This window comes from Nerophis ophidion, linkage group LG24 (assembly GCF_033978795.1).
Source record: "Nerophis ophidion isolate RoL-2023_Sa linkage group LG24, RoL_Noph_v1.0, whole genome shotgun sequence".
Lineage (NCBI taxonomy): Eukaryota > Metazoa > Chordata > Actinopteri > Syngnathiformes > Syngnathidae > Nerophis > Nerophis ophidion.
Window position 1 is genome coordinate 41,292,228 of NC_084634.1, and position 27,489 is coordinate 41,319,716.

Below are 27,489 nucleotides of genomic sequence, written 5' to 3' on the forward strand. Positions count from 1 at the left end.
ATGTGCTTTTAAATAGGTCAATGTAAACTTTCACATATGAAAACAGGTTTTATAAAAATATACACCTTATATTTACAAATCACTAATCATATTTTATGTAGAGTACCTAATGTTTCGGAGGCTCAAAAAGTAGTTGATCAAATCGGACACTATTTTAGGAAAAATTGCAAATAAAGGCAATTTGACCGAAAAAATATTTAAGACTGAAAAAGTGGTCTCACTTCACTTCCTTCACTACAACATTTTCAACTTTGCACCTCAGGAAGTCAGGAAGTGGGCCAAACTGGTCGGTTTGGTTGTTGTGTTTGCCCGGTGTTATGACCTCATGTTCTTGGGTTGTGTTTGTTTCTACCCTTTCTTTATAAACACATGAATACATAGAAATAAGAACAATGTATGTCTGCCAATAAATGTCTCTGATCAATCAGTAAATAACTTCTCTCAATGTATTTCTTAATTGAATAAGTGCTTTCTGTTCCCAGTTTAAGAAAGCGGGACAACTTTAGCTATTTTCCTTTTCTCTGAATGGAATGATGGCTGACTGATGAATGTTGATGGTTTTGAAATCCCCTCCATGACCTTTTCCACAGTTGTCATGTGGAGTCCGTTACAGTCTGTAGATATTCTACATCTACCTTTCTTTACAACATCAATAACTTACAATATCTATCGTTGTCTTTTCAGTACCTGCGAAGGAACATTAGCTTGGGATGCCATTCCAGTCCTGGGATGTTGATTGATCAAGCATTTGAATTGACAAATGTGGCCCCGCATTTACAAAAAAAGTGTTAAACTTAACTGTGTTGTCCTGAAGTCAAGTGTTAATATTCTTTACATAATTACGTGATAATATTTTTGTATTATAGACTGCAATGCTTTAATTTGGAGCTAAAGTTATTTATATTTATTGTACGCTGTAATCGCTAAACAGCAGTTAGATGATGTCACTTCCGCTAAATTACTTCCTGTCGATACTTCCGGTATTCGTTGGAAAGCAAGTCATACATGTTGCGGTCTTCTGTAGTCATTTCTGTTGCCATCCTACACAAAGCGGCGAAGAAGCAATGCCGTAAGTTGTCTTTAATAAGTTAACAACAAAAAAGTGTAATAGTGCTGATAAGTTAAATATAATTGTCGAATTTTTTTTTTTTTTCCAAGACGGCGCTGCTGTAGTGGCTGCTCTAGGCAGGATCTCTGTGCTCTTGTATCATCCTTTTGTGTTTCCCTCTTGTTTTCATGTCTTATTATATTTTTTTGCATTTTGGTCCGGGACCCTTTGGGACTGTGTGACAAGGGGTGGCACTTTCGTGACCTCTGTGGTGCTTTTTTTTTGTGGACTTCTGGATCTGCCTCCCGGGAGCCTTTTGGCCATGGAGAACAGCTGCAGGGTCTCTGCCACACCAGAGTCTGTTTGGAGGGACTGGAGGAGATGCGGATGAGGGGACAGGACTGCGGAGCTAGCACTGAGCGCTGGGACGGAGAGGGTTCGCGGTGTCTCGACTGGGTGAGCAGGTGTCGGACACCTCAGTCACCTTGGACGTATCCTCGCTCATCCATGCGGACTGGACACTGGCCGAGAGTGTAGTCGGCTGTCTTGGTTGCTTTGTTGGGTCTGCTCCTGTCTCTGGCCATGCTCCCTCCTCCCCAGCAGACGATGGCGTGGAACACCGCAGAGGCCACCACAGTGGATATGTTTCTTTTACTTTTTATTCATAGCTGTATGTAGAAGTGTCTGCTTGTATCTGCTGCTTTAATGTCTTTAATGTCCTTTGTCTTCTTTGATGTTTGATGTTTCCCTCTTACACACATGGAAGAGGGATGTGTACTATGGCTATGAGTTGTTGTTTTTTTTTTTTCCCTTGGCCTCAGTCTGCACCCCCACTCCAGGGCCCAGGCTAAGACCGATTTTTTTAATTTTATTTTAATCTTCTATTCTTTTCTCCCCCCCCCTCCCATGTTTACCTGTATGTCATCTTTTTTGTAAGGGGCGCTGGAAGCCGGCAGACCCGTCAGCGATCCTGTTCTGTCTCCCTGTAATGTTTGTCTGATCTTGAATGGGATTGTGCTGAAAATTGTAATTTTCCTGAAGGAACTCTCCTGACGGAATAAATAAAGTACTATCTAATCTAATCTAATCTGAATTGGATACAATGTGTTCAAGTCATTCAGGCAGACGAGAGTCTCCCTCTGCTGGACATTTTTGGACATTACCGTTACAATTTAGATATCTTAGACAAATATGTACGGAGGCAATATTGTGTTTGTGTCTCTTTGTTCTTTTCAGTTTTTCACCATATTGTCTATGAAGAATTGTCAAAAGTAAATGGTCAAGCTTACAACGACGTTCTCTTCATTGACTCCAGTTTGGCTTGGTGTTGAGTTGGCGTTTTTACGAGAACATTAAACTATCAGCTACATCATCCATATTGTCCCTTTTAACTTGGCTAGCCATAAAATATTTAGGGTAAACATTTCTAATGATGAGGTTTAGTATTCCTTTAACTTTGTTCTTGCTATCATGTAATAGTTTGGTATAATAGTCCCACATAACACTGGTCAACTTTTATATTTAATTTTAGCCTCTCTAGTTCTTTGTTTTACACATTCTCTAAAGAGTCTTTTTTCTTTTTACACGCATTTTGTAATCCCGGTGCAAACCTTGTGCAGTTGGTATATTTATATGTTTATGTGTATGTATATGCATATGTATATGTATATGTTTATGTGTATGTCCATGTATATGCATATGTATGTGTATATGCATATGTCTATGTATGTGTATATGCATATGTCTATGCATATGTAGGTGTATATGCATATGTATATGCATATGTATGTGTATATGCATATGTATATGCATATGTATGTGTATATGTATATGTATATGTATATGTCTATGTATGTGTATTGCCTTTATGGACAGTTTGTATTATACAGGACTGAGAAAATTCCTCGGAAAACGTCCATAAGCTATGTTAACATTATTTTTATTGTACACCACATTCCAATTATGTCTCATTAAATGTTTGAAGTGCAATGATAGTCTTCTCTGCCCTTGTTTTTGTTTTTTTTTCACGGGTAATGAATACTTTTTAAAGCCACTGTAAGTCTATTTAGTGATTCAGTCATCAACCGCAATATTATTTGAAGTAAAAAATATTGTTCATGTGTTGTATCACATATAGAAATTAAACAAGTCATGTATCAAGTATTTTAATAAAGTCCCACCATTATTATTTCATCACTAAAGAGTGAAGCTGCTGACTTAATGAGTTTACTCAACTACCTGAAAAGTCCATTTGAATGTATCCAAATTGACTTACCTTGTTGAACTGGGCATACTCTCGCAAAGCAAGATCCCAAAAGCGACAACCAATCTGGTTTCCACACTGTCCAACTATGAAGCAGAGAACAATGTCACTCACATCAAATAGATCATATCCACAACACAAATGTACATTCAAATCATCATAGCTCCCCTTTTAGTGCCAAAAAGTTGTCACGGGGCATTTTTACCAGTGTGTTACATGGCCTTTCCTTTGAACAACACTCAGTCAAGGTTTGGGAACTGAGGAGACACATTTTTGAAGTGGAATTCTTTCCCATTCTGGCTTTCTACTGTGACTTATTGTGCAACTTAATTGTCTTGCAAATAATGTACATCAGAGCTATTCAATGTTTTGTATTTTCTTGTATTTAGTGTATTAGATTCTGCAACTAGTGTTTGGATCCCAATGTACGCAATATCTGAAGAGCATGGAAAAAAGAATTTCACTATGGTGTAGTCTGCATGTGACAAATAAACTTTGAACCTTGAACCTTGATGTAGTTGTTCAACAGTCTCCTGCCTCATATTTTAGCCTTCACACATTATCAATGTCTGGATTACAGGTAGGCCAGTCTAGTACCTGCACTCTTTTACTACAAAGCCACTCTTTATAACACCTAGCTTGGCATTGTCTTGCTTAAATAAGCAGGGGCGTCCATGATAAGCAACATATGTTGCTCGAAAAGCTGTATGTACCTTTCAGCATTAATGGTGCCTTCACAGATGTGTAAGTTAGCCATGCCTTGGCCACTAATACACCCCCATACCATCACACATGCTGCCTAGAACACTTTCACCCTACAACAATCACTAATACACCCCCATACCATCACACATGCTGCCTAGAACACTTTCACCCTACAACAATCACTAATACACCCCCATACCATCACACATGCTGCCTAGAACACTTTCACCCTACAACAATCACTAATACACCCCCATACCATCACACATGCTGACTAGAACACTTTCACCCTACAACAATCACTAATACACCCCCATACCATCACACATGCTGACTACAACACTTTCACCCTACAACAATCACTAATACACCCCCATACCATCACACATGCTGCCTAGAACACTTTCACCCTACAACAATCACTAATACACCCCCATACCATCACACATGCTGCCTAGAACACTTTCACCCTACAACAATCACTAATACACCCCCATACCATCACACATGCTGCCTAGAACACTTTCACCCTACAACAATCACTAATACACCCCCATACCATCACACATGCTGCCTAGAACACTTTCACCCTACAACAATCACTAATTCACCCCCATACCATCACACATGCTGCCTAGAACACTTTCACCCTACAACAATCACTAATACACCCCCATACCATCACACATGCTGCCTAGAACACTTTCACCCTACAACAATCACTAATACACCCCCATACCATCACACATGCTGCCTAGAACACTTTCACCCTACAACAATCACTAATACACCCCCATACCATCACACATGCTGCCTAGAACACTTTCACCCTACAACAATCACTAATACACCCCCATACCATCACACATGCTGACTAGAACACTTTCACCCTACAACAATCACTAATACACCCCCATACCATCACACATGCTGACTACAACACTTTCACCCTACAACAATCACTAATACACCCCCATACCATCACACATGCTGCCTAGAACACTTTCACCCTACAACAATCACTAATACACCCCCATACCATCACACATGCTGCCTAGAACACTTTCACCCTACAACAATCACTAATACACCCCCATACCATCACACATGCTGCCTAGAACACTTTCACCCTACAACAATCACTAATACACCCCCATACCATCACACATGCTGCCTAGAACACTTTCACCCTACAACAATCACTAATTCACCCCCATACCATCACACATGCTGCCTAGAACACTTTCACCCTACAACAATCACTAATACACCCCCATACCATCACACATGCTGCCTAGAACACTTTCACCCTACAACAATCACTAATACACCCCCATACCATCACACATGCTGCCTAGAACACTTTCACCCTACAACAATCACTAATACACCCCCATACCATCACACATGCTGCCTAGAACACTTTCACCCTACAACAATCACTAATACACCCCCATACCATCACACATGCTGCCTAGAACACTTTCACCCTACAACAATCACTAATACACCCCCATACCATCACACATGCTGACTAGAACACTTTCACCCTACAACAGTCCCCATGGTTCTTTTCCTCTTTGGTCCACAGTTTCCGAAAACAATTTGAAATGTGGACTGGTCAGACCACAGAACACTTTTCCACTTTGCATCAGTACATCTTAGATAGATAGATCGATAGTACTTTATTGATCCATCAATCTAAGATGAGCTCGGGCCCAGCGAAGCCAGCGGTGTTTCTGGGTGTTGTTGATAAATGGCTTTGGCTTTGCATAGTAGAGTTTTGACTTGCACTTACAGATGTAGCGACCAACTGTAGTTACTGATGGTGGTTTTATGAAGTGTTCCTGAGCCCGTGTGGTATTATCCTTTACACACTGATGTGGCTTTTTGATGCAGTAGCACCTGAGGGATGGAAGGTGTGTAATATCATGACTTACGTGCAGTGATTTCTCCACATTCTCTCAACCTTTTGATGATATTACGGAGCATAGACGGTGAAATCCATAAATTCCTTGCAATAGCTGCTTGAGAAATGTTGTTCTTAAACATTTTGTTCAGGCATTTGTTGAAAAAGTGGTTGTTTGTGAATGAGTGAGTATTTCATGGATGCTGCTTTTATAGCCTATCATGGCACCCACCTGTTCCCAATTAGCCTGTTCACCTGTGCCATGTTCCAAATAAGTCTGATGAGCATTCCTCAACTTTCTCACTCTTTTTTGCCACTTGTGCCAGCTTTTTTGAAACATGTTGCAGGCATCAAATTCCAAATGAGCTAATATTTGCAAAAAATAAAGTTTTCCAGTCCAAACAGGAAATATTTTGAATTTGCAGTCCAATCAATTGAATATAAGTTGAAAAGGATTTGTTGTATTCTCTTTTTATTTAGCATTTACACAAGCTGACAATTTCACTGCTTTTGTAGTTTGTATAACCTAAGGCAGGGGTGTCAAACTCAAATACAGAGTGGGCCAAAATGTAAAACTGAACAAAGGCGAGGGCCGAGGTTGAACAAATTAACCTTTTAATAGGGACCCAAACAAGTTTTGCATTGAATATTGAACAAGCAAGGCTTAAATAACTTTATAGTGACATGCAAAATTGAGTTTCAAATAATAATAATTAAAAAATATCAATGGCATATCAAATAAATTTTAATAAAAATTTAATGCTTATTTTCGGCGGTGGGGTTGAGGTGGACGGGGTTTGGTGATAGCGGGAGGGTGTATATTGTAGCGTCTGGGTATTTGTTCTGTTGTGTTTATGTTGTGTTACGGTGCGGATGTTCTCCCGAAATGTGTCATTCTTGTTTGGTGTGGGTTCACAGTGTGGCGCATATTTGTAACAGTGTTAAAGTTATTTATATGGCCACCCTCAGTGTGACCTGTATGGCTGTTGACCAAGTATGCCTTGCATTCACTTGTGTGTGTGTATAAGCCGCATATATTATGTGACTGTGCCGGCACGCTGTTTGTATAGAGGAAAAGCGGACGTGGAGACATGTTGTAGAAAACGCCAAAGGCAGTGCCTTTAAAGCCCACTCCAAATATTGTTGTCCGGGATGAAATTCGGGAGGGGCACTGAACTTCGGGAGTCTCCCGGGAAAATCGAGAGGGTTGGCAAGTAAGAGTGTTAGCGGTGAATGCTGTGTTACAGCAGCGGGCCAGCTCTAATGTTCATTTTATATTGCCTCAAGGGCCAAGTGAAATTACACGGCGGGCCAGAGTTTGACACCCATGACCTAAGGCAAAAAAATTCCAGTTTCAAAGTATAATACTATGTTAGTATGATTATAGCTCTAACAATATTTTTACAAATGTCAATTGAAATAAAGGACAAAAATAAACATTAAACTAAGCCTGTCAAGATTTTTTGACCAAAAAACTAAATTTTTTCCCTACTTTTTAAAGATACCAATGAATACAAATGACAAGAGATAATTCCAAACAAGTTTCCCTTTCAACTGATCAAACACTAGTAGTGCACTGAATCTTACTCTTACCTTCCTTTAGCTATGTAAAGCGCTTTGAGTCACTGGAGAAAAGCGCTATATAAATGTAATTCACTAGCGCGATATAAATGTAATTCACTTCACTACTGTTAGCAACATTTTTTTTTATTTTATAAAATTTGGTCTTTTTAGAAGAGATATAAATTGGACTTGATATTACAAAAAAAATCTAAATCAAATTCAATATATATCTTCCTATTGGTGGCAAAAAGGTTATTTTATTCCAAAGTTAGCTGTCCAATGAAAACTCACCTTGGACAACAACCGCCTGCGTCATGGTGATTCCCAATGTTACTTGGATGTTGAAAGTCACGTGGAATCCACTTTTATTTCTGCCTTGTGTTCTGGCTTTCTTCAGAAGCAAGGAGTCGGACTTTGGTGAGTGATACGCCTGGACGCATCATCTGTGTGGCAGACACAGCAGAGAGAAGATGAACTTATCAAAGACATCAAGGAAGTGGACAAATGCTGAGGATGACGTCATCTCCACACTACAAAATAAAAGACAACTCATGAAGACTTATACCACACTACAAAATAAAAGACAACTCATGAAGACTTTTACCACACTACAAAATAAAAGACAACTCATGAAGATTTTTACCACACTACAAAATAAAAGACAACTCATGAAGACTTTTACCACACTACAAAATAAAAGACAACTCATGAAGACTTTTACCAGCTGTTTTGGACACTCTCGACCTCTAACAAGCAAAAAGCTGTGAAAACGATGATGCTGTGTTCCAAATGTAAATTATTTACTGAAATTGAGTGAGCCTATGGCTTTGCTCTTTGTTTATTATATATATATATATATATATATATATATATATATATATATATATATATATATATATATATATATATATATATATATACATATATATATATATATATATATATATATATATATCAATCAATGTTTACTTATATAGCCCTAAATCACTAGTGTCTCAAAGGGCTGCACAAACCACTACGACATCCTCGGTAGGCCCACATAAGGGCAAGGAAAACTCACACCCAGTGGGACGTCGGTGACAATGATGACTATGAGAACCTTGGAGAGGAGGAAAGCAATGGATGTCGAAAGCAATGGATGTCGAGCGGGTCTAACATGATACTGTGAAAGTTCAATCTATAATGGATCCAACACAGCAGCGAGAGTCCCGTTCACAGCGGAGCCAGCAAGAAACCATCCCAAGCGGAGGCGGATCAGCAGTGCAGAGATGTCCCCAGCCGATACACAGGCAAGCAGTACATGGCCACCGGATCGGACCGGACCCCCTCCACAAGGGAGAGTGGGACATAGAAGAAAAAGAAAAGAAACGGCAGATCAACTGGTCTAAAAAGGGAGTCTATTTAAATACAAATGAGTTTTAAGGTGAGACTTAAATGCTTCTACTGAGGTGGCATCTCCAACTGTTACCGGTATATATATATGTATATTGCATTCTATTTTAGTTACTTTGGATTTACAACCCCCCGGTGCTGTTTTGTACTTTTTTTGTACTAACTTTGGAAATATTATTTTTATCAACTATTTGTAGATGTTGAAAATTATAAATACAGGTTTATAAAATAAAATACAAATTATAATAGCATAATCACTGTTATAAAATTTAATTACTTTACAATTATTAATGATTAAAATTATTATCATCTTATTATGCAAAAGCACTCATTGCCTGCTATAAAAAGTTCATTTCAAATAAAAATTTTTTTAAAAACTCATAGACTTGGACTCCCTGGCGCTGATTTGTACTGTTTTTGTACTTATTTTTTATTTCTTGGTTGTTTGTAAATGTTGCAGTTTATAAATAAAGGTTTACAACATTTAAAAAAAAAAATAATAATAAGTATAATAAATAAGATTTAAAAAAACTCAAAGACTTGGTCCATGTGAAGCCTGGACAACAACAACAATGACAGATTGTGCTAAATTCTACAATATTAATATGTAACATTACAGGGACACACATTACATGCAATGTGTGTAACAATCCATCCATTTCTACCGCTTGTCCCTTTTGGTAACAATGTGTGTAGTAAATATTTACCAGGAATTGATTCACGTGGACCCCGACTTAAACAAGTTGAAAAACTTATTGTGGTGTTACCATTTAGTGGTCAATTGTAGGGAATATGTACTGTACTGTGCAATCTACTAATAATATGTACTGTACTGTGCAATCTACTAATAATATGTACTGTACTGTGCAATCTACTAATAATATGTACTGTACTGTGACATCTACTAATAATATGTACTGTACTGTGCCATCTACTAATAATATGTACTGTACTGTGACATCTACTAATAATATGTACTGTACTGTGCAATCTACTAATAATATGTACTGTACTGTGCAATCTAATAATTAAAGTATCAATCAATCAATCAATTAATTAATTAAAAAATTAGCCTCAACCGTAGACAACTCAAGCTAATGCTAACAGGCTAATGCTAAATGTTAGATGTTTGTGACATGTATTCTTTATGTGACACTGTGGACTAAAGTCGGACTTTTATTGTCAAATTCGGTACCTTTTTAAAAAAAATATAACACCGTTGTGTATCTGTATTGTGTTATTTACTTCCAGCTTAGTGTAATAAATATGTCAGTTTGACAAGGTAGAAATATACTGTAGCTTGCTTTGCAGGAACTATGCTCGACGGGAACTTTAAGTCTCTCAACTGGAATAATAAGTCTATACAAACTGTAATAATAAGTCCACATAAACTGTAATAATAAACTGTAATAATAAGTCCACATAAACTGTAATAATAAGTCCACATCATGATTAAAATGAACTGTCAGAGAGAAAAGTGCAACAACTTACCTCCAACCGTCACAACACGAGCACGTGGTGCTGGCGACGCCTGCACCTGATGACGTCATCACGCATGGTGACGTCATCACGTCCAAGAGGACGCAGACCAAACCCACGTAAGAACGTAACGAAGAAGAAGATATAAATAAAGGTTTATAAAATTCCAAAAAATAAAAATAAAAAACATTTAAAAAAAGATAAAGAAGCAGCAATGAACTTTAAAGTAATTGTTCGAAAGGAAGTGACATAAAGCAAGATTGTGAGTTAAAGTAGAGCGAAATATCACACGTAGATGCGGTCAAAGTAAATAAAGATGAAAATGTAACAGTGGCAAGGAGTCACCTTGGCAATGTTACATTTTCACCACAAGGGGGGAAATGGAGTGATAGGTTGATGTGAGGGTGATGTAGAATGATGTAGAATATAGCACAGGGTGACACTTGGGCTTTAGAAAAATAATAATAATTTCCTTGTAGATTAATAAAGTTTGTCCAAGTTTATATATATAAAAAAGAAAAACGAAAATCATTGACTTCCGGGGGATGGCGCTGTTGTACTAACCTAGTTTGCAACCGCCTTTAAATCACCGAGAAGAAGAAAACAGTCTGACGTCTTTTCCGGGTCCTGTAACTTTGCTCACATATTCCAGTAAGTCCGTCCTTCCATCCATTTTCTACCGCGTGTCCCTTTAAGTATCTTGGTGTAATGACACGCCAGGTGTGACACTACCTGTTTCTTCATGTTTGTTGGTGTGTAGAATATAGTCAAGGCAGGTGTGACACTAGCTGGATGTAGGCGTGTAGAATATAGTCAAGCCAGGTGGGACACTAGCTGGATGTAGGTGTGTAGAATATAGTCAAGCCAGGTGTGACACTAGCTGGATGTAGGTGTGTAGAATATAGTCAAGCCAGGTGTGACACTAGCTGGATGTAGGTGTGTAGAATATAGTCAAGCCAGGTGTGACACTAGCTGGATGTAGGTGTGTAGAATATAGTCAAGCCAGGTGTGACACTAGCTGGATGTAGGTGTGTAGAATATAGTCAAGCCAGGTGGGACACTAGCTGGATGTAGGTGTGTAGAATATAGTCAAGCCAGGTGTGACACTAGCTGGATGTAGGTGTGTAGAATATAGTCAAGCCAGGTGTGACACTAGCTGGATGTAGGTGTGTAGAATATAGTCAAGCCAGGTGTGACACTAGCTGGATGTAGGCGTGTAGAATATAGTCAAGCCAGGTGTGACACCTGCTGGATGTAGGTGTGTAGAATATAGTCAAGCCAGGTGTGACACTAGCTGGATGTAGGTGTGTAGAATATAGTCAAGCCAGGTGTGACACCTGCTGGATGTAGGTGTGTAGAATATAGTCAAGCCAGGTGTGACACTAGCTGGATGTAGGTGTGTAGAATATAGTCAAGCCAGGTGTGACACTAGCTGGATGTAGGTGTGTAGAATATAGTCAAGCCAGGTGTGACACTAGCTGGATGTAGGTGTGTAGAATATAGTCAAGCCAGGTGTGACACTAGCTGGATGTAGGTGTGTAGAATATAGTCAAGCCAGGTGTGACACTAGCTGGATGTAGGTGTGTAGAATATAGTCAAGCCAGGTGTGACACTAGCTGGATGTAGGTGTGTAGAATATAGTCAAGCCAGGTGTGACACCTGCTGGATGTAGGTGTGTAGAATATAGTCAAGCCAGGTGTGACACTAGCTGGATGTAGGTGTGTAGAATATAGTCAAGCCAGGTGTGACACTAGCTGGATGTAGGTGTGTAGAATATAGTCAAGCCAGGTGTGACACTAGCTGGATGTAGGTGTGTAGAATATAGTCAAGCCAGGTGTGACACTAGCTGGATGTAGGTGTGTAGAATATAGTCAAGCCAGGTGTGACACTAGCTGGATGTAGGTGTGTAGAATATAGTCAAGCCAGGTGTGACACTAGCTGGATGTAGGTGTGTAGAATATAGTCAAGCCAGGTGTGACACTAGCTGGATGTAGGTGTGTAGAATATAGTCAAGCCAGGTGTGACACTAGCTGGATGTAGGTGTGTAGAATATAGTCAAGCCAGGTGTGACACTAGCTGGATGTAGGTGTGTAGAATATAGTCAAGCCAGGTGTGACACTAGCTGGATGTAGGTGTGTAGAATATAGTCAAGCCAGGTGTGACACTAGCTGGATGTAGGCGTGTAGAATATAGTCAAGCCAGGTGTGACACCTGCTGGATGTAGGTGTGTAGAATATAGTCAATCCAGGTGTGACACTAGCTGGATGTAGGTGTGTAGAATATAGTCAAGCCAGGTGTGACACTAGCTGGATGTAGGTGTGTAGAATATAGTCAAGCCAGGTGTGACACTAGCTGGATGTAGGTGTGTAGAATATAGTCAAGCCAGGTGTGACACTAGCTGGATGTAGGTGTGTAGAATATAGTCAAGCCAGGTGTGACACTAGCTGGATGTAGGTGTGTAGAATATAGTCAAGCCAGGTGGGACACCTGCTGGATGTAGGTGTGTAGAATATAGTCAAGCCAGGTGTGACACTAGCTGGATGTAGGTGTGTAGAATATAGTCAAGCCAGGTGTGACACCTGCTGGATGTAGGTGTGTAGAATATAGTCAAGCCAGGTGTGACACTAGCTGGATGTAGGTGTGTAGAATATAGTCAAGCCAGGTGTGACACTAGCTGGATGTAGGTGTGTAGAATATAGTCAAGCCAGGTGTGACACTAGCTGGATGTAGGTGTGTAGAATATAGTCAAGCCAGGTGTGACACTAGCTGGATGTAGGTGTGTAGAATATAGTGAGGGTTACGCAGTAGGAACACCTTTTAAAGGCAATGCATTTGTTCTAGGAATCACATCCTAAGTTGTTTATTGATGGGCAGCGTGGCTGGAGCCTATCTCAGTTGCATTTGGGCAGAAGGCGACATACACCCTGGACAAGTCACCCCGTCATCGCAGGGCCAACACAGATAGACAAACAACATTCACACTCACATTCACACACTAGGGACCATTTAGTGTTGCCAAACAACCTATCCCCAGGTGCATGTCTTTGGAGGTGGGAGGGGCCCAAATATACTTTTTACAATACATTTGAATTTAATTCTGTCACAAGGCACCGTTTTTTCCTTCTTCTGCATGAGTTAGTATATTCTACATGAGTGAGTATCTTCTGCACAAATTAGCATCTTCTGCGAGAGTGAGAATCTTCTGCATGAGTTAGTATCTTCTGGATTCAAAATGATTGTCTTCTTGTGTAACAGTGAATCATGCTGGCTGCTGTCAAAGGAGCAAGTCTTGGCCTGAGATACTTCAGCAGTAACTGCAGCAAAGGTAAAACACAGCAGGAGTGAGTATCTTCTGCAGGAGTGAGTGTCTTCTGCAGGAGTGAGTATCTTCTGCAGGAGTGAGTATCTTCTGCAGGAGTGAGTATCTTCTGCAGGAGTGAGTATCTTCTGCAGGAGTGAGTATCTTCTGCAGGAGTGAGTATCTTCTGCAGGAGTGAGTATCTTTTGCAGGAGTGAGTATCTTCTGTAGGAGTGAGTATCTTCTGCAGGAGTGAGTATCTTCTGCAGGAGTGAGTATCTTCTGCAGGAGTAAGTATCTTCTGCAGGAGTGAGTATCTTCTGCAGGAGTGAGTATATTCTGCAGGAGTGAGTATATTCTGTAGGAGTGAGTATCTTCTGCAGGAGTGAGTATCTTCTGCAGGAGTGAGTATCTTCTGCAGGAGTGAGTATCTTCTGCAGGAGTGAGTATATTCTGTAGGAGTGAGTATCTTCTGCAGCAGTGAGTATATTCTGTAGGAGTGAGTATATTCTGTAGGAGTGAGTATATTCTGTAGGAGTGAGTATCTTCTGCAGGAGTGAGTATCTTCTGTAGGAGTGAGTATCTTCTGCAGGAGTGAGTATATTCTGCAGGAGTGAGTATATTCTGTAGGAGTGAGTATCTTCTGTAGGAGTGAGTATCTTCTGTAGGAGTGAGTATCTTCTGCAGGAGTGAGTATCTTCTGCAGGAGTGAGTATCTTCTGCAGGAGTGAGTATATTCTGCAGGAGTGAGTATATTCTGCAGGAGTGAGTATCTTCTGCAGGAGTGAGTATCTTCTGCAGGAGTGAGTATATTCTGTAGGAGTGAGTATCTTCTGCAGCAGTGAGTATATTCTGTAGGAGTGAGTATATTCTGTAGGAGTGAGTATATTCTGTAGGAGTGAGTATATTCTGTAGGAGTGAGTATCTTCTGCAGGAGTGAGTATCTTCTGTAGGAGTGAGTATCTTCTGCAGGAGTGAGTATATTCTGCAGGAGTGAGTATATTCTGTAGGAGTGAGTATCTTCTGTAGGAGTGAGTATCTTCTGTAGGAGTGAGTATCTTCTGCAGGAGTGAGTATCTTCTGTAGGAGTGAGTATCTTCTGCAGGAGTGAGTATATTCTGCAGGAGTGAGTATCTTCTGCAGGAGTGAGTATCTTCTGCAGGAGTGAGTATCTTCTGTAGGAGTGGGTATCTTCTGTAGGAGTGGGTATCTTCTGCAGGAGTGAGTATCTTCTGCAGGAGTGAGTATATTCTGCAGGAGTGAGTATCTTCTGCAGGAGTGAGTATATTCTGCAGGAGTGAGTATATTCTGCAGGAGTGAGTATCTTCTGTAGGAGTGAGTATCTTCTGTAGGAGTGAGTATCTTCTGCAGGAGTGAGTATCTTCTGCAGGAGTGAGTATCTTCTGCAGGAGTGAGTATCTTCTGCAGGAGTGAGTATCTTCTGTAGGAGTGAGTATATTCTGCAGGAGTGAGTATCTTCTGCAGGAGTGAGTATCTTCTGCAGGAGTGAGTATCTTCTGTAGGAGTGAGTATCTTCTGCAGGAGTGAGTATCTTCTGCAGGAGTGAGTATCTTTTGTAGGAGTGAGTATATTCTGCAGGAGTGAGTATCTTCTGTAGGAGTGAGTATCTTCTGTAGGAGTGAGTATCTTCTGTAGGAGTGAGTATCTTTTGCAGGAGTGAGTATATTCTGTAGGAGTGAGTATCTTCTGCAGGAGTGAGTATCTTCTGTAGGAGTGAGTATCTTCTGCAGGAGTGAGTACCTTCTGCAGGAGTGAGTATCTTCTGCAGGAGTGAGTATCTTCTGTAGGAGTGAGTATCTTCTGCAGGAGTGAGTACCTTCTGTAGGACTGAGTACCTTCTGTAGGACTGAGTACCTTCTGTAGGACTGAGTACCTTCTGCAGGAGTGAGTACCTTCTGTAGGAGTGAGTACATTCTGCAGGAGTGAGTATCTTCTGTAGGAGTGACACTAGCTGGATGTAGGTGTAGAATACAGAAAATTTGTCCTGGGAGGTTTTCGGGAGAGGCACTGAATTCCAGGAGTTACTAGATACTACATATATACTTACATCATGTATATATTACATGTTATTATGAATGTTACTACATTACATATATGCTTACATCATGTATATATTACAAGTTATTATGAATGTTAGTAGATACTACATATATACTTACATCATGTATATATTACATGTTATTATGAATGTTAGTAGATACTACATATATACTTACATCATGTATATATTACATGTTATTATGAATGTTACTAGATACTACATATATACTTAGATCATGTATATATTACATGTTATTTATGAATGTTACTACATGACATATATACTCACATCATGTATATATTACATGTTATTATGAATGTTACTAGATACTACATATATACTTACATCATGTGTATATTACATGTTATTATGAATGTTACTACATGACATATATACGTACATCATGTATATATTACATGTTATTATGATGTTACTACATGACATATATACTTACAGTGTGTACATAAAACCTTAATGGAGTGGCTTGAAAGTTTTTGAGCACTTTATATGCAGAATAGAGCGACTTACTGACATTTATTTACTAGTTAGAATGCATTAAAGGAATGCATGTCTTAATAAGGATTGTGAAAAACAAAAGTGCATTTCCCCTCTAGCTATCCCCCTCCATGTTCCAGACATGATGGTGTTAGGTGGTCAGCTACTAATGATGTTGTTCAGCAGGATTACTCACTCTACTTTGCATCTCTCCATCAGCTGCAAATTCAATTGAGAATTCCCTTTACGGATTTAATAAATGAAAGTAAAAGCTTGGCGCTGTCTTGCTCCATCATGAGTCAATAATAACCCACCCATATGACCCTTGGTGTGTGAACTGTGTTTCAGGGTATGACCCTTGGTGTGTGAACTGTGTTTCAGGGTATGACCCTTGGTGTGTGAACTGTGTTTCAGGGTATGACCCTTGGTGTGTGAACTGTGTTTCAGGGTATGACCCTTGGTGTGTGAACTGTGTCTCAGGGTATGACCCTTGCTGTGTGAACTGTGTTTCAGGGTATGACCCTTGGTGTGTGAACTGTGTTTCAGGGTGTGACCCTTGGTGTGTGAACTGTGTTTCAGGGTATGACCCTTGGTGTGTGAACTGTGTTTCAGGGTATGACCCTTGGTGTGTGAACTGTGTTTCAGGGTATGACCCTTGGTGTGTGAACTGTGTCTCAGGGTATGACCCTTGGTGTGTGAACTGTGTCTCAGGGTATGACCCTTGGTGTGTGAACTGTGTTTCAGGGTGTGACCCTTGGTGTGTGAACTGTGTTTCAGGGTGTGACCCTTGGTGTGTGAACTGTGTTTCAGGGTGTGACCCTTGGTGTGTGAACTGTGTTTCAGGGTGTGACCCTTGGTGTGTGAACTGTGTTTCAGGGTATGACCCTTGGTGTGTGAACTGTGTTTCAGGGTATGACCCTTGGTGTGTGAACTGTGTTTCAGGGTATGACCCTTGGTGTGTGAACTGTGTTTCAGGGTATGACCCTTGGTGTGTGAATTGTGTTTCAGGGTATGACCCTTGGTGTGTGAACTGTGTTTCAGGGTATGACCCTTGGTGTGTGAACTGTGTTTCAGGGTATGACCCTTGGTGTGTGAACTGTGTTTCAGGGTGTGACCCTTGGTGTGTGAACTGTGTTTCAGGGTGTGACCCTTGGTGTGTGAACTGTGTTTCAGGGTGTGACCCTTGGTGTGTGAACTGTGTTTCAGGGTGTGACCCTTGGTGTGTGAACTGTGTTTCAGGGTGTGACCCTTGGTGTGTGAACTGTGTTTCAGGGTGTGACCCTTGGTGTGTGAACTGTGTTTCAGGGTATGACCCTTAGTGTGTGAACTGTGTTTCAGGGTATGACCCTTGGTGTGTGAACTGTGTTTCAGGGTATGACCCTTGGTGTGTGAACTGTGTTTCAGGGTATGACACTTTGTGTGTGAACTGTGTTTCAGGGTATGACCCTGGGTGTGTGAACTGTGTTTCAGGGTATGACCCTTGGTGTGTGAACTGTGTTTCAGGGTATGACCCTTGGTGTGTGAACTGTGTTTCAGGGTATGACCCTTTGTGTGTGAACTGTGTTTCAGGGTATGACCCTTTGTGTGTGAACTGTGTTTCAGGGTGTGACCCTTGGTGTGTGAACTGTGTTTCAGGGTATGACCCTTGGTGTGTGAACTGTGTTTCAGGGTATGACCCTTTGTGTGTGAACTGTGTTTCAGGGTGTGACCCTTGGTGTGTGAACTGTGTTTCAGGGTATGACCCTTGGTGTGTGAACTGTGTTTCAGGGTATGACCCTTGGTGTGTGAACTGTGTTTCAGGGTATGACCCTTGGTGTGTGAACTGTGTTTCAGGGTATGACCCTTGGTGTGTGAACTGTGTTTCAGGGTATGACCCTTGGTGTGTGAACTGTGTTTCAGGGTATGACCCTTGGTGTGTGAACTGTGTTTCAGGGTATGCCCCTTGGTGTGTGAACTGTGTTTCAGGGTATGACCCTTGGTGTGTGAACTGTGTTTCAGGGTGTGACCCTTGGTGTGTGAACTGTGTTTCAGGGTATGACCCTTGGTGTGTGAACTGTGTTTCAGGGTATGACCCTTGGTGTGTGAACTGTGTTTCAGGGTATGACCCTTGGTGTGTGAACTGTGTTTCAGGGTATGACCCTTGGTGTGTGAACTGTGTTTCAGGGTATGACCCTTGGTGTGTGAACTGTGTTTCAGGGTATGACCTTTGGTGTGTGAACTGTGTTTCAGGGTATGCCCCTTGGTGTGTGAACTGTTTCAGGGTATAACCCTTGGTGTGTGAACTGTGTTTCAGGGTATGACCCTTGGTGTGTGAACTGTGTTTCAGGGTATGACCCTTGGTGTGTGAACTGTGTTTCAGGGTATGACCCTTTGTGTGTGAACTGTGTTTCAGGGTATGACCCTTGGTGTGTGAACTGTGTTTCAGGGTATGACCCTTGGTGTGTGAACTGTGTTTCAGGGTATGCCCCTTAGTGTGTGAACTGTGTTTCAGGGTATGACCCTTGGTGTGTGAACTGTGTTTCAGGGTATGACCCTTGGTGTGTGAACTGTGTTTCAGGGTATGACCCTTGGTGTGTGAACTGTGTTTCAGGGTATGACCCTTGGTGTGTGAACTGTGTTTCAGGGTATGACCCTTGGTGTGTGAATTGTGTTTCAGGGTATGACCCTTGGTGTGTGAACTGTGTTTCAGGGTATGACCCTTGGTGTGTGAACTGTGTTTCAGGGTATGCCCCTTGGTGTGTGAACTGTGTTTCAGGGTATGACCCTTGCTGTGTGAACTGTGTTTCAGGGTATGACCCTTGGTGTGTGAACTGTGTTTCAGGGTATGCCCCTTGGTGTGTGAACTGTGTTTCAGGGTATGACCCTTGGTGTGTGAACTGTGTTTCAGGGTATGACCCTTGGTGTGTGAACTGTGTTTCAGGGTATGACCCTTGGTGTGTGAACTGTGTTTCAGGGTATGACCCTTGGTGTGTGAACTGTGTTTCAGGGTATGACCCTTGGTGTGTGAACTGTGTTTCAGGGTACCGGCAAGCTCACCTGGTCATCCTCCCTAAACATTTGGCCGACGACTTTGAGGCGTTCTGCCACAGTAATCCTGCTCCTTTGCCGCTGCTGGAGCGCAGACAGTGGGGGGACAACTCCTGCCCGCCTCTGGCTAAAGATGATGTCATCAGGTAAGACTTTCTTCCTTGCTACTGATGAAGCCCACCTGTTCAGTGCGGCATGTGAGCTCAAAACATTCCATGTCACACCCAGTAGTGTGTATAATAGTACTGTGTATGATAGTAGTGTGTATAATAGTAGTCCGTATAATAGTGGTGTGTATAATAGTAGTGTGTATAATAGTGTGTATAGGAGTAGTCTTTATAATAGTAGTGTATAATAGTAGTGTGTGTATAATAGTAGTGTGTATGATAGTACTGTGTGTATAGGAGTAGTGTGTATAGGAGTAGTGTGTAGAATAGTAGTGTGTATAATAGTAGTTTGTATAATAGTAGTGTGTATAATAGTGTGTATAGGAGTAGTCTTTATAATAGTAGTGTATAATTGTAGTGTGTGTATAATAGTAGTGTGTATAGGAGTAGTGTGTAGAATAGTAGTGTGTATAATAGTAGTTTGTATAATAGTAGTGTGTATAATAGTGTGTATAGGAGTAGTCTTTATAATAGTAGTGTATAATTGTAGTGTGTGTATAATAGTAGTGTGTATAGGAGTAGTGTGTAGAATAGTAGTGTGTATAATAGTAGTTTGTATAATAGTAGTGTGTATAATAGTGTGTATAGGAGTAGTCTTTATAATAGTAGTGTATAATTGTAGTGTGTGTATAATAGTAGTGTGTATAATAGTAGTGTGTGTATAGGAGTAGTGTGTATAATAGTAGTGTGTAAAATAGTAGCGTGTACAGGAGTAGTCTTTATAATAGTAGTGTGTATAATAGTAGTGTGTGTATAATAGTAGTGTGTACAATAGTAGTGTGTATAATAGTAGTGTGTATAGGAGTAGTGTGTATAATAGTAGTGTGTATAATAGTAGTGTGTGTATAGGAGTAGTGTGTATAATAGTAGTGTGTATAATAGTAGTGTGTATAGGAGTAGTGTGTATAATAGTAGTGTGTAAAATAGTAGTGTGTATAGGAGCAGTGTGTATAATAGTAGTGTGTATAATAGTAGCGTGTATAATAGTAGTGTGTATAATAGTAGTGTGTATAATAGTAGTGTGTATAGGAGTAGTGTGTATAATAGTAGTGTGTATAATAGTAGTGTGTATAATAGTAGCGTGTATAATAGTAGTGTGTATAATAGTAGTGTGTATAATAGTAGTGTGTATAGGAGCAGTGTGTATAATAGTAGTGTGTATAGGAGTAGTGTGTATAATAGTAGTGTGTGTATAGGAGTAGTGTATATAATAGTAGTGTGTAAAATAGTAGTGTGTATAGGAGTAGTGTGTAAAATAGTAAATGTATAGGAGTAGTCTTTATAATAGTAGTGTGTATAATAGTAGTGTGTGTATAGGAGTAGTGTGTATAATAGTAGTGTGTATAATAGTAGTGTGTATAATAGTAGTGTGTATAATAGTAGCGTGTATAATAGTAGTGTGTATAATAGTAGTGTGTATAATAGTAGTGTGTATAGGAGTAGTGTGTATAATAGTAGTGTGTATAATAGTAGCGTGTATAATAGTAGCGTGTATAATAGTAGTGTGTATAATAGTAGTGTGTATAGGAGCAGTGTGTATAATAGTAGTGTGTATAATAGTAGTGTGTATAATAGAAGTGTGTATAGGAGTAGTGTGTATAATAGTAGTGTGTATAATAGTGTGTGTATAGGAGTAGTGTGTATAATAGTAGTGTGTAAAATAGTAATGTGTATAGGAGTAGTCTTTATAATAGTAGTGTGTATAATAGTAGTGTGTGTATAGGAGTAGTGTGTATAATAGTAGTGTGTATAATAGTAGTGTGTATAATAGTAGCGTGTATAATAGTAGTGTGTAAAATAGTAATGTGTATAGGAGTAGTCTTTATAATAGTAGTGTGTATAATAGTAGTGTGTGTATAGGAGTAGTGTGTATAATAGTAGTGTGTATAATAGTAGTGTGTATAATAGTAGTGTGTATAGGAGCAGTGTGTATAATAGTAGTGTGTATAATAGAAGTGTGTATAGGAGTAGTGTGTATAATAGTAGTGTGTATAATAGTGTGTGTATAGGAGTAGTGTGTATAATAGTAGTGTGTAAAATAGTAATGTGTATAGGAGTAGTGTGTATAATAGTAGTGTGTATAATAGTAGCGTGTATAATAGTAGTGTGTATAATAGTAGTCTGTATAATAGTAGTGTGTATAGGAGCAGTGTGTATAATAGTAGTGTGTATAATAGAAGTGTGTATAGGAGTAGTGTGTATAATAGTAGTGTGTATAATAGTAGTGTGTATAATAGTAGTGTGTATTGGAGTAGTGTGTATAATAGTAGTGTGTATAATAGTAGTGTGTATAGGAGATGTATGTATAGGAGTAGTGTGTATAATAGTAGTGTTTATAATAGTAGTGTGTGTATAGGAGCAGTGTGTACAATAGTAGTGTGTAAAATAGTAGTGTGTATAGGAGTAGTCTTTATAATAGTAGTGTGTATAATAGTAGTGTGTGTATAATAGTAGTGTGTATAGGAGCAGTGTGTATAATAGTAGTGTGTATAATAGAAGTGTGTATAATAGAAGTGTGTATAGGAGTAGTGTGTATAATAGTAGTGTGTATAATAGTAGTGTGTATAGGAGTAGTGTGTATAATAGTAGTTTGTATAGGAGTAGTGTGTATAATAGTAGTGTGTATTGGAGTAGTGTGTATAATAGTAGTGTATATAATAGTAGTGTGTATAATAGTAGTGTGTATAGGAGTAGTGTGTATAATAGTAGTTTGTATAGGAGTAGTGTGTATAATAGTAGTGTGTATTGGAGTAGTGTGTATAATAATAGTGTTTATAATAGTAGTGTTTATAATAGTAGTGTGTATAATAGTAGTGTGTATAGGAGTAGTGTGTATAATAGTAGTGTGTGTATAGGAGTAGTGTATATAATAGTAGTGTGTAAAATAGTAGTGTGTATAGGAGTAGTGTGTATAATAGTAGTTTGTATAATAGTAGTGTGTATAGGAGCAGTGTGTACAATAGTAGTGTGTAAAATAGTAGTGTGTATAGGAGTAGTCTTTATAATAGTAGTGTGTATAATAGTAGTGTGTGTATAATAGTAGTGTGTATAGGAGCAGTGTGTATAATAGTAGTGTGTATAATAGAAGTGTGTATAGGAGTAGTGTGTATAATAGTAGTGTGTATAATAGTAGTGTGTATAGGAGTAGTGTGTATAATAGTAGTTTGTATAGGAGTAGTGTGTATAATAGTAGTGTGTATTGGAGTAGTGTGTATAATAGTAGTGTGTATTGGAGTAGTGTATATAATAGTAGTGTGTATAATAGTAGTGTGTATAGGAGATGTATGTATAGGAGTAGTGTTTATAATAGTAGTGTTTATAATAGTAGTGTGTATAATAGTAGTGTGTATAGGAGTAGTGTGTATAGGAGCAGTCTTTATAATAGTAGTGTGTATAATAGTAGTGTGTGTATAGGAGTAGTGTATATAATAGTAGTGTGTAAAATAGTAGTGTGTATAGGAGCAGTGTGTATAATAGTAGTGTGTAAAATAGTAGTGTGTATAGGAGCAGTCTTTATAATAGTAGTGTGTATAATAGTAGTGTGTATAGGAGTAGTGTATATAATAGTAGTGTGTATAATAGTAGTGTGTATAGGAGTAGTGTGTAAAATAGTAGTGTGTATAGGAGTAGTGTGTATAATAGTAGTGTGTATAATAGTAGTGTGTATAATAGTAGTGTGTATAGGAGTAGTGTGTATAATAGTAGCGTGTATAATAGTAGTGTATAATAGTAGTGTGTATAATAGTAGTGTGTATAATAGTAGTGTGTATAGGAGCAGTGTGTATAATAGTAGTGTGTATAATAGTAGTGTGTATAGGAGTAGTGTGTATAATAGTAGCGTGTATAATAGTAGTGTATAATAGTAGTGTGTATAATAGTAGTGTGTATAGGAGCAGTGTGTATAATAGTAGTGTGTAAAATAGTAGTGTGTATAGGAGCAGTCTTTATAATAGTAGTGTGTATAGGAGTAGTGTGTAAAATAGTAGTGTGTATAGGAGTAGTGTGTATAGGAGTAGTGTGTATAATAGTAGTGTGTATAATAGTAGTGTGTATAATAGTAGTGTGTATAGGAGTAGTGTGTATAGGAGTAGTGTGTATAATAGTAGCGTGTATAATAGTAGTGTATAATAGTAGTGTGTATAATAGTAGTGTGTATAATAGTAGTGTGTATAGGAGCAGTGTGTATAATAGTAGTGTGTATAATAGTAGTGTGTATAGGAGTAGTGTGTATAATAGTAGCGTGTATAATAGTAGTGTATAATAGTAGTGTGTATAATAGTAGTGTGTATAGGAGCAGTGTGTATAATAGTAGTGTGTATAATAGAAGTGTGTATAGGAGTAGTGTGTATAATAGTAGTGTGTATAGGAGTAGTGTGTATAATAGTAGTTTGTATAGGAGTAGTGTGTATAATAGTAGTGTGTATAATAGTAGTGTGTATAATAGTAGTGTGTATAATAGTAGTGTGTATAGGAGATGTATGTATAGGAGTAGTGTGTGTAATAGTAGTGTTTATAATAGTAGTGTGTATAATAGTAGTGTGTATAGGAGTAGTGTGTATAATAGTAGTGTGTATAATAGTAGTGTGTATAGGAGATGTATGTATCGGAGTAGTGTGTATAATAGTAGTGTGTATAGGAGCAGTGTGTATAGGAGTAGTGTGTATAATAGTAGTGTGTATAATAGAAGTGTGTATAGGAGCAGTGTGTATAATAGTAGTGTGTATAATAGTAGTGTGTATAGGAGTAGTGTGTATAATAGTAGTGTGTATAATAGTAGTGTGTATAATAGTAGCGTGTATAATAGTAGCGTGTATAATAGTAGTCTGTATAATAGTAGTGTGTATAGGAGCAGTGTGTATAATAGTAGTGTGTATAATAGAAGTGTGTATAGGAGTAGTGTGTATAATAGTAGTGTGTATAATAGTAGTGTGTATTGGAGTAGTGTGTATAATAGTAGTGTGTATAGGAGATGTATGTATAGGAGTAGTGTGTATAATAGTAGTGTTTATAATAGTAGTGTGTGTATAGGAGCAGTGTGTATAATAGTAGTGTGTAAAATAGTAGTGTGTATAGGAGTAGTCTTTATAATAGTAGTGTGTATAATAGTAGTGTGTATAATAGTAGTGTGTATAATAGTAGTGTGTATAGGAGCAGTGTGTATAATAGTAGTGTGTATAATAGAAGTGTGTATAAAAGAAGTGTGTATAGGAGTAGTGTGTATAATAGTAGTGTGTATAATAGTGTGTATAGGAGTAGTGTGTATAATAGTAGTTTGTATAGGAGTAGTGTGTATAATAGTAGTGTGTATTGGAGTAGTGTGTATAATAGTAGTGTATATAATAGTAGTGTGTATAATAGTAGTGTGTATAGGAGATGTATGTATAGGAGTAGTGTTTATAATAGTAGTGTGTATAATAGTAGTGTGTATAGGAGTAGTGTGTAAAATAGTAGTGTGTATAGGAGTAGTGTGTATAATAGTAGTGTGTATAATAGTAGTGTGTATAGGAGCAGTGTGTATAATAGTAGTGTGTAAAATAGTAGTGTGTATAGGAGCAGTCTTTATAATAGTAGTGTGTATAATAGTAGTGTGTATAGGAGTAGTGTATATAATAGTAGTGTGTATAATAGTAGTGTGTATAGGAGTAGTGTGTAAAATAGTAGTGTGTATAGGAGTAGTGTGTATAATAGTAGTGTGTATAATAGTAGTGTGTATAATAGTAGTGTGTATAGGAGTAGTGTGTATAGGAGTAGTGTGTATAATAGTAGCGTGTATAATAGTAGTGTATAATAGTAGTGTGTATAATAGTAGTGTGTATAATAGTAGTGTGTATAATATTAGTGTGTATAGGAGCAGTGTGTATAATAGTAGTGTGTATAATAGTAGTGTGTATAATAGTAGTGTGTATAATATTAGTGTGTATAGGAGCAGTGTGTATAATAGTAGTGTGTATAATAGTAGTGTGTATAATAGTAGCGTGTATAATAGTAGTGTATAATAGTAGTGTGTATAGGAGCAGTGTGTATAATAGTAGTGTGTATAATAGAAGTGTGTATAGGAGCAGTGTGTATAATAGTAGTGTGTATAATAGTAGTGTGTATAATAGTAGTTTGTATAGGAGTAGTGTGTATAATAGTAGTGTGTATAATAGTAGTGTGTATTGGAGTAGTGCGTATAATAGTAGTGTGTATAATAGTAGTGTGTATAGGAGATGTATGTATAGGAGTAGTGTGTGTAATAGTAGTGTTTATAATAGTAGTGTGTATAATAGTAGTGTGTATAGGAGTAGTGTGTATAATAGTAGTGTGTATAATAGTAGTGTGTATAGGAGATGTATGTATCGGAGTAGTGTGTATAATAGTAGTGTGTATAGGAGCAGTGTGTATAGGAGTAGTGTGTATAATAGTAGTGTGTATAATAGTAGTGTGTATAATAGTAGTGTGTATAATAGTAGTGTGTATAGGATTAGTGTGTATAATAGTAGTGTGTATAATAGTAGTGTGTATAGGAGCAGTGTGTATAATAGTAGTGTGTATAGGAGTAGTGTGTATAATAGTAGTGTGTATAGGAGCAGTGTTTATAGGAGCAGTGTGTATAATAGTAGTGTGTATAGGAGTAGTGTGTATAATAGTAGTGTGTATAATAGTAGTGTGTATAGGAGCAGTGTGTATAGAAGTAGTGTGTATAATAGTAGTGTGTATAGGAGTAGTGTGTATAATAGTAGTGTGTATAGGAGTAGTGTGTATAATAGTAGTGTGTATAATAGTAGTGTGTATAATAGTAGTGTGTATAGGAGTAGTGTGTATAATAGTAGTGTGTATAGGAGATGTATGTATCGGAGTAGTGTGTATAATAGTAGTGTGTATAGGAGCAGTGTGTATAATAGTAGTGTGTATAATAGTAATGTGTATAATAGTAGTGTGTATAGGATTAGTGTGTATAATAGTAGTGTGTATAATAGTAGTGTGTATAGGAGCAGTGTGTATAATAGTAGTGTGTATAGGAGTAGTGTGTATAATAGTAGTGTGTATAGGAGTAGTGTGTATAATAGTAGTGTGTATAGGAGCAGTGTGTATAATAGTAGTGTGTATAATAGTAGTGTGTATAGGAGTAGTGTGTATAATAGTAGTGTGTATAGGAGCAGTGTGTATAATAGTAGTGTGTATAATAGTAGTGTGTATAGGAGTAGTGTGTATAATAGTAGTGTGTATAGGAGATGTATGTATCGGAGTAGTGTGTATAATAGTAGTGTGTATAGGAGCAGTGTGTATAATAGTAGTGTGTATAATAGTAATGTGTATAATAGTAGTGTGTATAGGATTAGTGTGTATAATAGTAGTGTGTATAATAGTAGTGTGTATAGGAGCAGTGTGTATAATAGTAGTGTGTATAGGAGTAGTGTGTATAATAGTAGTGTGTATAGGAGTAGTGTGTATAATAGTAGTGTGTATAGGAGTAGTGTGTATAATAGTAGTGTGTATAGGAGCAGTGTGTATAATAGTAGTGTGTATAGGAGCAGTGTGTATAATAGTAGTGTGTATAATAGTAGTGTGTATAGGAGCAGTGTGTATAATAGTAGTGTGTATAGGAGTAGTGTGTATAATAGTAGTGTGTATAGGAGTAGTGTGTATAATAGTAGTGTGTATAGGAGTAGTGTGTATAATAGTAGTGTGTATAGGAGATGTATGTATCGGAGTAGTGTGTATAATAGTAGTGTGTATAGGAGTAGTGTGTATAATAGTAGTGTGTATAATAGTAATGTGTATAATAGTAGTGTGTATAGGATTAGTGTGTATAATAGTAGTGTGTATAATAGTAGTGTGTATAGGAGCAGTGTGTATAATAGTAGTGTGTATAATAGTAGTGTGTATAGGAGTAGTGTGTATAATAGTAGTGTGTATAGGAGCAGTGTGTATAATAGTAGTGTGTATAATAGTAGTGTGTATAGGAGTAGTGTGTATAATAGTAGTGTGTATAGGAGTAGTGTGTATAATAGAAGTGTGTATAGGAGCAGTGTGTATAGGAGCAGTGTGTATAATAGTAGTGTGTATAGGAGTAGTGTGTATAATAGTAGTGTGTATAA

The 27,489-nt window shown here is 38.2% G+C and overlaps 2 protein-coding genes across 12 annotated transcripts in view; one reads left to right on the forward strand and one right to left on the reverse strand.

The window, feature by feature from the left end:
* The window catches only part of LOC133542341 (tubulin epsilon chain-like), a 40,984-nt gene extending 30,533 nt beyond the window's left edge, over nucleotides 1–10,451 (reverse strand). For all 3 annotated transcript variants that reach the window (XM_061886381.1, XM_061886382.1, XM_061886380.1), the window contains exons 1-3: nucleotides 10,372–10,451; nucleotides 7,780–7,931; nucleotides 3,324–3,397 (exon numbers count right to left, since the gene is read on the reverse strand). In XM_061886381.1, coding sequence (XP_061742365.1) covers nucleotides 3,324–3,397; nucleotides 7,780–7,804 — 99 coding nt within the window. In that variant the 5' untranslated portion in view covers nucleotides 7,805–7,931; nucleotides 10,372–10,451. The remainder of the gene's footprint in view (nucleotides 1–3,323; nucleotides 3,398–7,779; nucleotides 7,932–10,371) is intronic.
* Nucleotides 10,452–10,950: 499 nt separating this feature from the next.
* The window catches only part of dglucy (D-glutamate cyclase), a 102,110-nt gene continuing 85,571 nt past the window's right edge, over nucleotides 10,951–27,489 (forward strand). For 2 of the 9 annotated variants that reach the window (XM_061886377.1, XM_061886378.1), the window contains exons 1-3: nucleotides 11,021–13,512; nucleotides 13,615–13,684; nucleotides 19,234–19,387. In XM_061886377.1, coding sequence (XP_061742361.1) covers nucleotides 13,621–13,684; nucleotides 19,234–19,387 — 218 coding nt within the window. In that variant the 5' untranslated portion in view covers nucleotides 11,021–13,512; nucleotides 13,615–13,620. The other 7 variants (XM_061886374.1, XM_061886376.1, XM_061886372.1 and 4 more) reach the window with 6 other exon arrangements.